We start from the raw sequence: 13,435 nt of genomic DNA, 5'->3' as shown, positions 1-13,435 counted from the left end.
AGCTTTCCTGTGGGGACCTACAGCTCACAGATGCCTGCAAAGCGTCGTGAAACCTCAGAGCTTTCTGGGATGTATTCTGCCTTGTAAATGAGTTTGAACTGAGTGGAAAAGGCAATTGCCTCAAACAGTTAGGGCCCAGTTCAGACAGCCCTCCTCTCCCTGGTACACTGGGAACTATAACCTCAGAGGCAGAGTAAGCAAGGCTGTGTCAGGGGACACTCAGCTGGGCCCCATGCAGGGCATGTGGGTATCTGAGTTCTCTGCACATCTCTCTATCCATATGTGGTGTGGGCTTATCCCATATGGAGAGGTGTACCAAGGAAATATTTTGCTTTCAGCATATGTAGTCCTTACCCCCAGAGTCTTCCTCTGCCACTTCGTGTTCTTGCCTTCTAAGGTCACCCAGCATGATATGTCGTGACATCTGTCTCCTCTGCCTCACCATCAGTGGCCAAGCAGAGCCTTAAGTTGGAGACGTGGGCGGCATGTGTGGTGTGCCACTTGCCCTTCCACAGGATGCCAAGTCTAATTGGGAGCCATGTAAAATGTCTCAGGCCAGGGCTGCCCTGATTGCTTCAGGAAGGAATGTCAGCCCTTCCCTGCGTGCTCATCCTGGGACTAACTGGTGGGCTTGGGACCAACCAACATCCAGAGGTCAAAGTCCTTTCAGTCCTATGGAAGGACTATCCAGAATGGCAGACGGTAGGAGAGAAGGGGTAGGAGGAGGGTAGCTGAGCTGGTCATTGCCTGAGATTGGACCAACCACAGGGACCACTCGGGCCCCTCGCACCCTGGCAAAAGTGGAGGCAAACAGAGTTCTGGAATGTGAGGGCCAGGGAAGCTGTCCTTTAGCTTGCCCAAGATGTGGGGTTTGGATACAGAAGGGTAAACCACCAAATAAAGTTGCTTCCTACCCGTGAAGTTATGCTTCCTTACCTACAAAGACCCCCCAAAAGGTCCGTTGGGGAGGAGAAGCATATCGTGGTATAAACCACTTGTTACAGGCTTACAAAGTGCCTTCTGTTTTAAGCAATCTGGCCACCGATTGGGGTGGCCTGACTGGGTGACAGATGAAGGGGAAGGTTCTGTCCTGTTGTGTCAGGCTCCCACCGCACTGCCACAAACTCGAGCTTCACTATGTGCTCTGAGCGCATCCTGGGGCCTTGGAGGTGGGCCACGAGCTGCCAAGAAGCGGCCGCCTCCCTCCACCTATCCCAGAGCCATGCCGATGATTTCAAACGTATCTGTCCTCTTGGTAAATAAACAAGATACAGATCTCTGGTAAGGCAGCTTTGGGATGAGGCAATCTTTGAGTTTCGTGCTCTAGACTTACACAAATATTGAGAAAAACAAGTTTATTTGCACGGTAGTTCAGGGCATCCAAGGAAACCACAGGAGTCAGGAGCAGGCAAAGATAAAAGAAGACAGGGATTACTCTGGCAAGAATGTGGACCGAGTACTAACAACGCATCAGTGTTCATTTCAACCAGGCCACGGGGACGAGGGTGTTTCACAGCCGTGCCCAGTGCTCTTCAGGGAAAGGCACAGCACGGTCAGAGCTAGAACACTGGGCTCTGGTCCCATCCCCACCCCAAATTGACCCTGGCATCCTGGGCAGTTATCCTCAAGCCTCGGCCCCCTCAACTGTCAGAGAGAGAAAGAACAGTTCAGTGGCCTGAAGCCAGCTTGCCCAGATAAGTTGTTGAGTTTACTGATTCCTAGGCCCTGCCCCAGTGGGACCTAAGAATTGGAATTTTTACCCATGCTGCCCCCGACTCCATGCTTTGGGGGTATACATCTGCTCTCTCTCAGCTCTTCTGCGACTACCCTCTTCTCGACTAAGTTCAAACTGTTCCTCTCTTGTTCTTATCAGAGTGTGAGAATGCCCCAAGAGTATGCAAGGCAGGGCTCTAGAAAAGCCTTCTGAACGAAAGCACTTCAGTGGCTCCCAAAGGAGAGAAAAATGGGGGGGGGTTGGGGGGCGGTATTTAGCCCTCCGTTCTAAGAGGAAAGTCATCTCATGTAGTCACATAACTAACAGTTTTTAAAGGTAAACTCGCGGGCCGGCCCCGTGGCTTAGCGGTTAAGTGCGCGCGCTCTGCTGCTGGCGGCCCAGGTTCGGATCCTGGGTGCGCACCGATGCACTGCTTCTCTAGCCATGCTGAGGCTGATGCACTGCTTCTCTAGCCATGCTGAGGCCGTGTCCCACATACAGCAACTAGAAGGATGTGCAGCTATGACATACAACTATCTACTGGGGCTTTGGGGGGAAAAAAATAAATAAATAAAATTATAAAGGTAAACTCCCTTTTTTCCTTAGATCCAGATCCTATAGATCAGAAACAAGCTTCAGCATGGTAACCAGACCCCAGAGATCCCCAAGTCTAACCAGGATCAGATTCCCTCATCCCCTGGCATCTAGTTTACAGCCAGTATAGAGACCAACTCAGCCATGGGAAACCATAAAAAGAGAAATGCAAATTTTAGAAAAAACATATATTTGCCATAATACCTAATAAGAAAGACCCAAGTTGAAATCTGAAAATTAATACAACCTTTACTTACCCCTTACTCTCTTCAAATTATGCTCTGGATAACTCCTTTTCAGCTGCTAAATTCCTGGACAGTTGACAGTAGAGGGAGTTAAAGGGAGTATTTTTAGGCTAGGGAACCCCCTTCACGGTTGAATCTTCCCTGCAGAGCCTCAGGACTCGGTGTGAAGGAAATTCTCAGATCATAACTCACCCCCCTTTCGAAGGAGAATGTCAAGATGCATTCCAAGGGTCAATGGAAATTATCTTGAATTATTTCATTACCTTAACACTTTCCCCCTATATACACTGCATTTTTTTCATTTCTGACCAGTGGTGCCTCTGCTGACAAAAATAACACTAGCTTCTCTGTTAGTTCCCAAAACTATATGAAACCCCAGTTGCATTAGCCCGGTGAGGCCACACCACTAGCACAGCCCCAGAAGAGCTGGGAGCAGACCCAGGACTCCCAAATCCTAGATGTGCACATTTGCCCCAGATCCCTCTGCCCTCCTTTCTCCTTATAAAACTTCCCAACTTCCTTTTGAAATGTTGGGGCCAAAGTTTTTTCAGGTTTTCAAGGAGAAGTCATGGTGTCAGCCAAGGACGTTTGACTTGGGTTTTCTGGATATCCTAAAGGCCTCTCAGCTTTGGTTACTGTTGAGAAGCTAGTACTTGGTTTGTACGCTCTCCCTCATCTCTCCTCTCTACCTCAGCCTGTCTGTTATCTATACCCTTCCTTCCCTCAACTGCACCCAGCTCTCTTTCTGCACCTCAGATGTTTATCCAAATGGCTGCTGAGGATCTCCTCCTCCTCTCCAAACCACTCCCACCCACACCTTCGCCCTGCTTCTCCAGAGGCTCCTTCTCTCCATCTTAATTCGTCCAGCTGCTCATATGTCCCTCTCCATGCCCTCACCAGCCCTCCAGGTTTCCTTACTGCTTCACCTTCCTCACGTCTATACCCCCCATAGCTCCTGTCGCTCCACAGACCCCTTCTCCCACCTCCAGGCCCCCACTATGCTAGATCCAATAGCCTTTTCTCCTCCCCATTCTCCTTGGCTATTTGAAAGCTCTTGGCCCTGCTAAACACCCTTTCCTTCCGAAAACTCCCTCACCCTTTGGCCTGGGTGGCTCAAATCATACTACTTTCTGACCACACTTCCCCTCTCTCCCTGTGGCTTCTGATTGAGGATTGCCCTGTGTGATACAGGTGTCGATGTAGCCATTTTTAAGTCTGTCAGAACAGCCAGGTCAATTGCCACTTGATCCTGCTTCGTCCCTGGCTTGTTTTTCCCCATTGCTCACTCTCATCTCATCCCTCACTCTCACTCCATTTCTCGCCCTCACCCAATCCCTTACTCTCACAGTGCTGACCAAATGTTTTGTGTGCCCTACAGTGCTTAGTTTGCGTTCTTCTGCAAATTGTTTTGCATCACTTTTTTTTTTTTAGAGAGGCCATTACTTTCAACCATCACTACTGGCTCGCAAATCCCTGTGACCCCCTCACCTGGGCTGCAGGCTCACTTTCCCTGAGACATTCCACATCACCTCACATTTAGTGTCTAACACTGACATCATTTTTATTTACTTAGTACATTTACCTTCAAAAGGCATGAAGAAACTTTCAAAATTAAATATAATACAAAATAGGACAGTTTTCCATAGAAAAGAACTAGAAGTGATGGGTAAAAGTTACTTGCATCTGGCTTACGTCCAGTGTAGAGACAAACTCAGCCACAGGAAACCATGGAAAGAGAAATGCAAATTTTAAAAAAATATATATTTACCGTAACACCTGTCGTTAGTTGTTAGTGCCATCCTGTCAGTGTCGTTAGTGACATCAACATTCCTAACAATGGGGTAGAACACCTGGCAAAGAAGTGAGTTGCTGGTCCCTGGAGTCTCTGTCGAGGGGGTTTGGTCACTGAGTGGTAAGTTGGAGCAGGTGACCTGGGAATCGCCCTAAGGATTCTGTGACCCTCTGACGGCTGTAAAACAGAACCACAACAGAGCTCATCTAAAGCGAACAGAGAAATTCAAGTCTCCTGAAATGAAGTCAATTCAAGTGGGCCCTGTACTAGTTTGGGTTTTTGGTTGCAAAAAAATTGAAACCAATTCTGGCTACTTAAGTGGAGAAGGAATCTACTGAAAGGGCTTCAGCCAGTTCTCTCTCATGAAGAACCATGAGGAAATGGCCGGGAACGAGGAAGGGTAGGCAGCCTAGGGAAGGACTCCAGCACCAGCAGCACCCCAGGAATGAGGTGCTAGATGACGCAGACACCAGGGTGGAGCCTAAACAGTCCCTGCTAGCTTGTGTCACTCGCTTCAGACTTAGAGCTTAGGTCACAAGCCCATGCTATAGCTGACAAAGATCAGAGACAATATCTGGCCTTTAAGTCATCTGTAGTGGGAAGCAGAACCCCACCTCCCACCAAAATTCATAGAATGTCAGATTTCCCCAAATGTGGAGAAAGGAGTTCAGTGGCTGAATAACCAAAAAATGAGATATCCCCCACAGGCATGAGCTCCATCCCCACTCCCAACCCTCTTATTCCTATCAATGGGCTACCATCTCTCTAGATGTGTTGTTAGTACAATCAAGTTGATTCCGACTCCTAGCAACCCTGTGTACAACAGAGCGGAACCCTGCCCAGTCTTTTTGCACCATCCTCTCATCTTCTGGCGCTATATCAGACAATACTCTGCTGCTATTCATAGGGCTTTCACAGCCAATTTTTTCAGAAGTGGGTGGCCAGGTCCTTCTTCCTAGTCTATCTTACTCTGGAAGCTCTGCTGAAACCTGTCCACCATGGGTGATCCTGGGGGCATTTGAAATATCAGTGGCATAGCTTTCAGCATCACAACAACAAGCAGCCGCCAGAGGATGAAAACTGACAGACGGGTGGTATGGTTCCCTGACCGGAAACGAATCTGGGCCACAGCAGTGAGAGCGCCAAATTTTAACCACTAGACCACCAGGGCTGGCTATATCTCTCTGGGTACCCAGTGTTAAAATTTAAATGATTAATTCCTCCTTCTCCTACCCACGCTCCAGATTTAATCAGCCTCCAAGGATTCTGATTAGCTCTTTTCAGAGTTTTTAAAATTCATCCCTTCTTTCCAGTCCCACTGCCACCATCTTCATTCAGATTCCTATCACTTTCTCACCACATGCATAAAACCAGTGTTCCTCATGCAACTGTGGTTTGCAGTGTGAAGCATTTGAGCCTCCTAAGGCCTTCTTCCTGGCTCAACACCCAGGAGACTAGTAGAGGAGGTAAGATTTATGTAAATCACTATGGTGATTCTGCATGCAGCAAGCAAACATATAATGAGCTATATGGTATAGGGGTCAGAGGAGGGACATCACTCCCAATAGGGGGAATCAGTGAAGACTTCAGAAAGGTACAGCAATTGAGCTAGGCTTTGAGGAAGAGATTGGACTTAACATCCACAGATAAACAAGAGAGGATCTAGGCAGGTAGAACAGAATAGCAAAGGGAGAGACAAGAGGGCAGAGCTTGTTGCCGTGTGGCTGAGTCTGACTAGAGAGGAGGGCAGTGGGTCTCAAGTTTTAGTGTGCATTGTTAGATGTGCAGATTCCCGGGCTCCACTTTTGATTCTGTAGGTCTGAGGTTGGGTTAAACAAGTATTCCAGATAACAGTAAGGCAGCTGGTTCCCATACCACACTTGAAGAAACACTGGTTGGAGAGTTTGGGTAGAAAACCTGAAGGAGATCCAACTGGAAGGCAGGTTGGAATTAAATCAATGTTAGCAGTGGAACCTTTATTCTGCTAGTGAGTTGAAAGTTTCCTTAGCAAGTAAATAATAAGATCACAACTGTACTTTGAATCTGTTGGCAAAGGATCATGAGACACAAAGGCCAGTAAGATGGTTTTTATAATGAACCAAATGAGAGAAAGAGGGTCTCAGCTAGGTGGTAGCAGTCAGAATAAAAAGCACGTGAAGGGTGGGAGACACACTTCAAAGAATTTGCAGGGCTCAGTGACTGTGACCGGTGTGGGGGAATCAAGAAATGATAGAGGTTGTCAAGTTTATTCATGGTGCCCAACTTGGGTAGTTGAAAAATGGTGGCAGCAACCACAGAAATAGAAAAACCCAGAGCAGCAAGTGATTTAGGAAGGACTTGATGAATTTGTCTCATAGACATGCTGAGTTTCAGGTACCAGTAAAACATGTGGGAATAAGCAACAGACAGTTGGAAAATGGATTTCTGTAGAGCAGTCTGGGCTGGAGACCTAGACAAGGGACTCCGCACATGTAGTAGATGGTATGGAGATAGATGCGACCAAGTAGAGAGCTGGGCTAGGAATAGAGCCCCAGAGAAAGCACACATGTTTGGGGAGCAGGAGAAGGAAGTGGGGTTTAAAAAAAGAGAGAGAGGACCTACAACTAAGATATACAACTATGTACTGGGGGGCTTTGGGGAGGGAAAAAAAAAGAGGAAGATTGGCAACAGGTGTTAGCTCAGGGCCAATCTTACTCAAAAAAAAAAAAGAGAGAGAGATGGAGAAGAAGCAATCAGAGAAACGAGGGAAATCAAATGATACAATGCCCCAGAAAAAAATGAGGCTGGATGAGGAGGCTGATCAATATGGTCAAGCACTGTGAAGGACATAACGGACTTTACGGCCCGTCACAAAGAGGTCATCCAGCTGGACCTGTTTTTCCAACCTGTGAAGCTCATTTGCACCAGGTCCTTTGTGCAAACTGTTCCCTCTAATTGCAATATTTCTCTCCTAGTTTTCACACGGTTGGCTTCATGTCATTCATCTCAGCTCAAATGTCACCTTCTCAGGACGTCCCTAAGAATCCACCCAGCCACTATCGTATCACCCTATTGTAATTCTCTGAAGAACTTTTATCATAATTTTCTTGTTTGTTTTCTTACAGACGACTCCCCCAATCCCACCCAGTAAATCAGAGGGTCATCAGATCAGGCAGCTTGTCTCCTTAGTCACGCTCTACGTCCAGAGCCTGAGAAGGAGCCGGACACATTAGGGAAGGCTCAATGACTATCTGCTGAATGAACGGATGACTCGAAGGAGAGAATCCAATGACGCAGGCCGGGGATTGCAACAGCGGGAGTCACGGCGCCCGCGAGGCGTTCTGGGAATTGTAGTTCGGCGCTCGCCCCGCGGTGGCGCGGCCTCTGCGCGCTGACGCGCTCTCTATGCTCCGGAAGGACAGAACGGCCCCGCCGTTGCCATGGCTTCTCAGTCCCGCGGCTGGAGGGAGGCGGCCGAGCTAGGCGCCCGCTAGCTTCCGAGGCGACGGGGACCGGGAAAGCGGAAGGGACCCAGCGCGGTGGGTTTGGGGAGCTCGGGGTCGGGGCGCTGGGGAGCCCAGTACCTCGGAACTCCAGAAGGCGGCGGGGAGCAGAGGAAACGTTTTCTTCTCTATTTGCTGAGAATAGTGCATCTCTCCAAGCCCATTCCCACTGCTCTGTGAGTAAAGGGTCGTCCCCATCCCCGTTTTACCGATTGGCTAACAGGCTTGCGGAAGCTAAGTGGCTGGCTCGAGGTGTCCCTCCTAGGAAGTGGCAGAGCCCGTCCTAGAGCCCAGGCCTGCCTCTTTGCAGCCCCAAACCCTTGCTTGGGCACGTACTGCTGGTGAAGCCTGGGTGGGGTCGTTAGACTCTTCCGGCCCAGCTCCCAGCCTCGCTCATCAGTGGTGTGGGCTGGCTTGCCACACCTAACGTCACCCTGCACTCCCCTGTCAGAATTCTGAATGAGGTCTTAAGAAAATTCCACCACCTTCCCCTCAGGGTCTGAAAATAGGGGATAGATAAGACAAAATTACATTAATACAATATCAGGGCATGTTGAAAACAGAAGGAAGTACCTTCAGTGTAGTAAGATTCTGTAAGCCTTGTTTAGCTTATGGTTTAATAGATGTGGAAACAGCTTCAGAGACATTAAGTAGCTGTCTTAAGTGTAAAGTTTGTGGGTGGAGTGGGGATTCCAGCCCAGGTTTCTCTACCTTCAAAACCCACATGCTTCATATGCTACCATTTTTTTTCAATTAATTACCTAAATTTCTGCTTATAGGATAGCAGCATGATGTAGACCAGTCGTTCGCAGAGTGTAGGCCCCAGACCAGCAAGTTCGGCATCAACTAAGGACATGTTAGATGTGCACAGTCTTGGGCCCCACCTCAGACCGACTAAGTTAAAAACTGGGAGTGGGGCCCAGCAATCTGTGTTTTGACAAGTCCACCAGGTGATTCTGATGCACACTAACATTTGAGAACTGGTGATTCATCTAGGGGTCATGTTGAAATGCAGATTCTTCAGGAGGTCTGGGGAGAGACCAGCAAGTCTGCATTTCTGACAAGTGCCTGGGTGATGCTGAAACTTCGGGTCCACAGACCATACTTTGAGTAGCAAGGGTGTAAATTACTCTAGATCAGTGGTTCCCAAACTTGGATGCACGTTAGAATTACCTGGGGAGCTTTTAAAAAATAGGATACCTGGGCCCCGCCCCTGGCTAAATGAATCAGAATCTCCAGGGTGTGGTGGCCAGGTAAAAACTCACCAGGTGATTCTGGTATACAGTGAGGGTTAGAACCACCGATGTGGGGTTTGGAGTCGGGCAGCCATGGATGTGAATCCCAGCACCTCCACTTATCAACTGTGTGACCTTGGGCAAGTTACTTAACTTCTCCTGGCCATATTTTCCTCATTTATAAAATGAGTATAAGTAATCCTTGCAAGGTGGTGTGAAGATTCTGAGGTGTGCACGTGAGTACCTGGCTCTTAAGGGTGTTCTGTTGACACATAAATTGGGGAGATAGGCAGACCGGGGGAAGCCTGTGCTGGGAATTTAGTGCTAGAACCCGGTGGAGGTGAGTTGACAGCTGCACCCCCTAGACTGCTACAGCGCGCGTCTGTGTGCTCCTCCCACAGCGAGCTGCCGGCCGTGGGGAAGAATGGCGGTGAGCCACTCGGTGAAGGAGCGGACCATCTCGGAGAACAGCCTGATCATCCTGCTGCAGGGTCTCCAGGGCCAGGTAACCACGGTGGACCTGCGGGATGAGAGCGTGGCCCGGGGACGCATAGACAATGTCGATGCTTTCATGAACATCCGCCTGGCTAACGTCACCTACACTGACCGCTGGGGGCATCAGGTCGAACTGGATGACCTCTTCGTGACAGGCCGGAACGTCCGTTACGTCCACATCCCAGATGACGTGAACATCACCGCCACCATCGAGCAGCAGCTGCAGGTCATCCATCGGGTGCGCAACTTCGGCGGCAAGGGCCAGGGCCGGCGGGAATTTCCCTCCAAGAAGTACAAATGAGCCTGTCCCCTCAGCAAGCCCCAAGCCCCTCTCAGGTTCCTCCAGAGTTGTACTGAGCCAGCTGCCTGCTCTCCCTCCCTGCCCAGAACCTGGGGAGGGAGCGGGGCCAGCCCAGAAGCTGGTGTCTCTGACGGACACCACCTGTCACACTGCCTTTCATAGGGTCCCACTTCCCAGACTCACCTCGGGACCCAGAATTCTATTTGTCTGTGGCCTTGGGGTAGGTGACAAACCTCCCTTTTGATCATTTGCATCTCTGATTTACTGATTTAGGGAATCTGTCAAATAGTCTTCGGCCCTGTCTCACTGACTGTTATTAAATGTGCTCAGCCTGAGCCACCCCTAAGTGTCCACCGGTTTCTCTTGCATTTGTGTTTGTTTTCTCATAAATCTAAATTTGGATACAAACAAGTCCATGCCTCTTGCTTCCCCTGATGTGTGCTGGGCTCCTTGGTGGTTCCGTGCAGTAAGGCGCTGGCTCTCAGACTTGGCTGCACATTGAAATCACCTGTCCCACCATCAGCTATATTTGCATGTAATTGGTATGGGGTGTGGCCTGGGCATTGGGATTTTTTTAAGTTCCCTGATGGTACTAATACCAGCAAAGTTTGAGGACTCTAGTAGGAGAGTCCTTCAGTCTGGTTAGGTGGAAAGTGGCTTTTCTGTTCCAATTCCGTGTTCAAGGGGCTCTTAGTCTCACTGCTATTTCCTGAGATGGAGAGGCTGGAGTAATCCTGGGCCCTCCCCTAGAGTGGGAGCTCATCCAACAGCAGGAAATCAGGCTCCGATTCTGAGAGTTGTTGGGTCCTCAGGGAAGAAGGGGTTCTCAGGTTAGAACCCAGGTCTTCCTTGTTGCTGCCTTGCAGCCGCACCACCCCTGCCACCAGCAAACTACCATCTCAGTGAAAGGAGCTGAGATGGTGGAACCAGATGTGGAACCAGAGAGTTTGTCTTTATCAAATAAACATGCACAGAGCAGCTGCCGGGTGCCAGGCCTTCTGCTGAGCTCACGTTGTTGAATGCAACTTGGTCCCTTCTGGAAAGGAGCTTATAATCTAGTGGAGGAGGTGGTCAAGAACCACAAGATGAGATCCAGCCTGAGAGCTGCTGCGCCAGAGGATCAAATAAGGCAGGGCCCTTGACCTTCAGGCACTTTCATTTCTTTTCTTTTGTGTGTGTGTGTGTGTGTGTGTGTGTGTGAGGGAGATGAGCCCTGAGCTAACATCCGATGCCAATCCTCCTCTTTTTGCTGAGGAAGACTGGCCCTGGGCTAACATCTGTGCCCATCTTCCTCCACTTTATATGGGATGCCGCCACAGCAGGGCTTGCCAAGCGGTGCATCGGTGCGCGCCCGGGATCCGAACCGGCGAACCCTGGGCTGCCGCAGCGGAGCGCGCGCGCTTAACCGCTGCGCCACTGGGCTGGCCCCTGGACGCTTTCATTTCTTGAGGGAGATCTGAGAGGAGTGTTCGTGTGGGCGCGAGCAGCCCAAGGTCCGTGCATTCACGTTCTAGCCCAGTCTTGGTCAAAATGTCCTTGGACCACCCCATCAGAACCAACTGGGATATGTCTAGAAAAGGCACTTTCCTGGGCCCCCCTTTCCCCAGACGTGAACCAGAATCTGTAACCCTGGAATCTGCATTATTAACACCCACCCACCCACCATGATTCTTCTGCACACTGTGTTTATTTCATTGCCCAGAGGTCCTGGAAGCTGCTTCGACTCTGCCCTTTGCCTTCAGGAGAGAACAGTGGGTCCCAGCAAGGAGAAAACCACTTCTCTGAGTTTCCAGGCCCCTCTCTCAGCTAGAGTTAAGGGAACTGACACCACAAGGTGACCGCTGGTAAGAGAAACCAGAAGGCAGGCACAGAAGGGATGTCCTCACTGTGGAAATGCCCACATACTCATAGCAAGTGGGGAGAGAGCCACCCTGTCTGGAATGATGAACTGGCAGGGAGTCCCCGCCACAGCCTTTCTTACTGAGGTTCCCCACGGGTCTGCAAATGTTTCCAAACTTGAAGAGGGCATATGCTGGGAGGTTGGCCTAGGGATGGAGGAAAGGTCTAGCTCTGAGGCTTTTAAATGGTGTGCCAGGGGTGTCTACATCCTCAGCAGAGCAAGGGAGAGCCCTCAGGCCAGGGAGGGAAGCAGTAGGGTGAGTATGGATTGCTGAGAAGAGAGGCTCAGGGCATATTCCATGAGCATCGGGCACCAGACCCAGTGGGCCCTCTGTCATTCCTAGGCAAGGCACTGGGAGGATAGATGGGAAGGAGGGGAACCAGGCCCTGCTGAGACACACCCCTGCTGAATCCCTGGAGTAGAGCACAGTGAAGTCTTCAAGCCCCAAGGTGATGGGTCTTTTGGCATCTGATCCCAAATTGCTGGGAAAGGCTGTCAGGGGCCCAGGTAGGGTTGAGGAAGCTCAGTGCCCACTAGCCTATGGCAAGCCAGAAATTCCCTAACTGCCACCCATCATTCATTCCACAAGTAATTCTACTCACAATGCCAGCTTCTGAGGGAACATCAAGATGGACAAGGGTCAGGCCTGCCTGGTGGCGTAGAGGTTAAGTGCTCGCGCTCCGCTGCTGGCGGCCTGGGTTCAGATCCCGGACGCGTACTGACGCACCGCTTGTCAGGCCATGCTGTGGCGGCGTCCCATATAAAGTGGAGGAAGATGAGCACGGATGTTAGCCCAGGGCCAGTCTTCCTCAGCAAAAAAAATGATGAGGATTGGCATGGATGTTAGCTCAGGGCTGATCTTCCTCACAAAAAAAAAAAAAAAAGGGCCGGCCTGGTGGCGTAGTGGTTAAGTGTGCCCTCTCTGCTGCAGCAGCCTGGGGTTCAGAATCCCGGGCACTCACCAACTCACCGATTGTCAAGCCATGCTGTGGCCACATTCCATATAAAGTGGAAGAAGATGGGCACAGATGTTAGCCCAGGGCCAATCTTCCTCAACAAAAAGAGGAGGATTGGCGACAGATGTTAGCTCAGGGCTAATCTTCCTCACAAAAAAAAAAGAAAAAAGAAAAAGATGGACAAGGGTCCTTCCCTCAAGGAGCTGACGTTGTAGAGGGGGAAACTGACCATAAACAAAAATAGTAAAAATACTTAACAGATGTCACAAAGGAAAAACAAGACACTTTGAGAGAGAATACAGAAGTGGTTTTATTTTGGAAATAAAATAAAATTTCACTGAAGAAGTGAAATTTAAAGTGAGAAGGGGCCTGCCATTTAAAGAGCCAAAAGAAGGCAGAGGAAACTGCCAATGCAAAGGTCCTGAGGTGGGAACGCTTAGGGGTTGGGGGCAATAATGAAGCACTATTGATGGAGGGGAGAGAGGCAGGTGAGGCAGGAGAAATGGGAGGGGGTGGGACAAATGATACCAGGCCTTGTGGGTAAGGAGTGTAGCTGGTTCCAATTTCTGGTGTGGCAGTAATATAACGCGAATTTTCTCTAACTCAACTGAATTCCTACTTTGCCTCACTCAGCCTGAGTGGCAGAAACTTAATTGCAGTCAACTCAAAGTTCCTCCAACTTTCCTTGGAGTTGGTTAATTCTAGGGCACTTCCTTTCGAG

The 13,435-nt window shown here is 49.8% G+C and overlaps 1 protein-coding gene across 2 annotated transcripts; it reads left to right on the top strand.

The window, feature by feature from the left end:
- Positions 1-7,741: 7,741 nt before the first annotated feature.
- On the top strand, positions 7,742-10,900 carry LSM10 (LSM10, U7 small nuclear RNA associated). 2 transcript variants are annotated; one of them, XM_058553699.1, is made up of 2 exons: positions 7,742-7,863; positions 9,464-10,900. In XM_058553699.1, exon 2 carries the CDS (start codon positions 9,487-9,489, stop codon positions 9,856-9,858), a length of 372 nt encoding a protein of 123 aa, XP_058409682.1. In that variant the 5' UTR covers positions 7,742-7,863; positions 9,464-9,486; the 3' UTR covers positions 9,859-10,900. The 2 variants fall into 2 exon arrangements, with proteins under 2 accessions (XP_058409682.1, XP_058409681.1); XM_058553698.1 differs by lacking the exon at positions 7,742-7,863 and adding an exon at positions 7,870-8,003 and having other exon boundaries at positions 9,464-10,890.
- Positions 10,901-13,435: the final 2,535 nt, after the last annotated feature.

This window comes from Diceros bicornis, chromosome 13 (assembly GCF_020826845.1).
Source record: "Diceros bicornis minor isolate mBicDic1 chromosome 13, mDicBic1.mat.cur, whole genome shotgun sequence".
NCBI lineage: Eukaryota > Metazoa > Chordata > Mammalia > Perissodactyla > Rhinocerotidae > Diceros > Diceros bicornis.
Note: the sequence above shows the minus strand (reverse complement) of the source record. Positions and strands in the feature narration are given on the sequence as shown.

Coding starts and splice junctions, on each gene's coding strand:
- LSM10 (XM_058553699.1), top strand. CDS start 9,487: ATGGCGGTGAGCCACTCGGTGAAGGAGCGGACCATCTCGGAGAACAGC.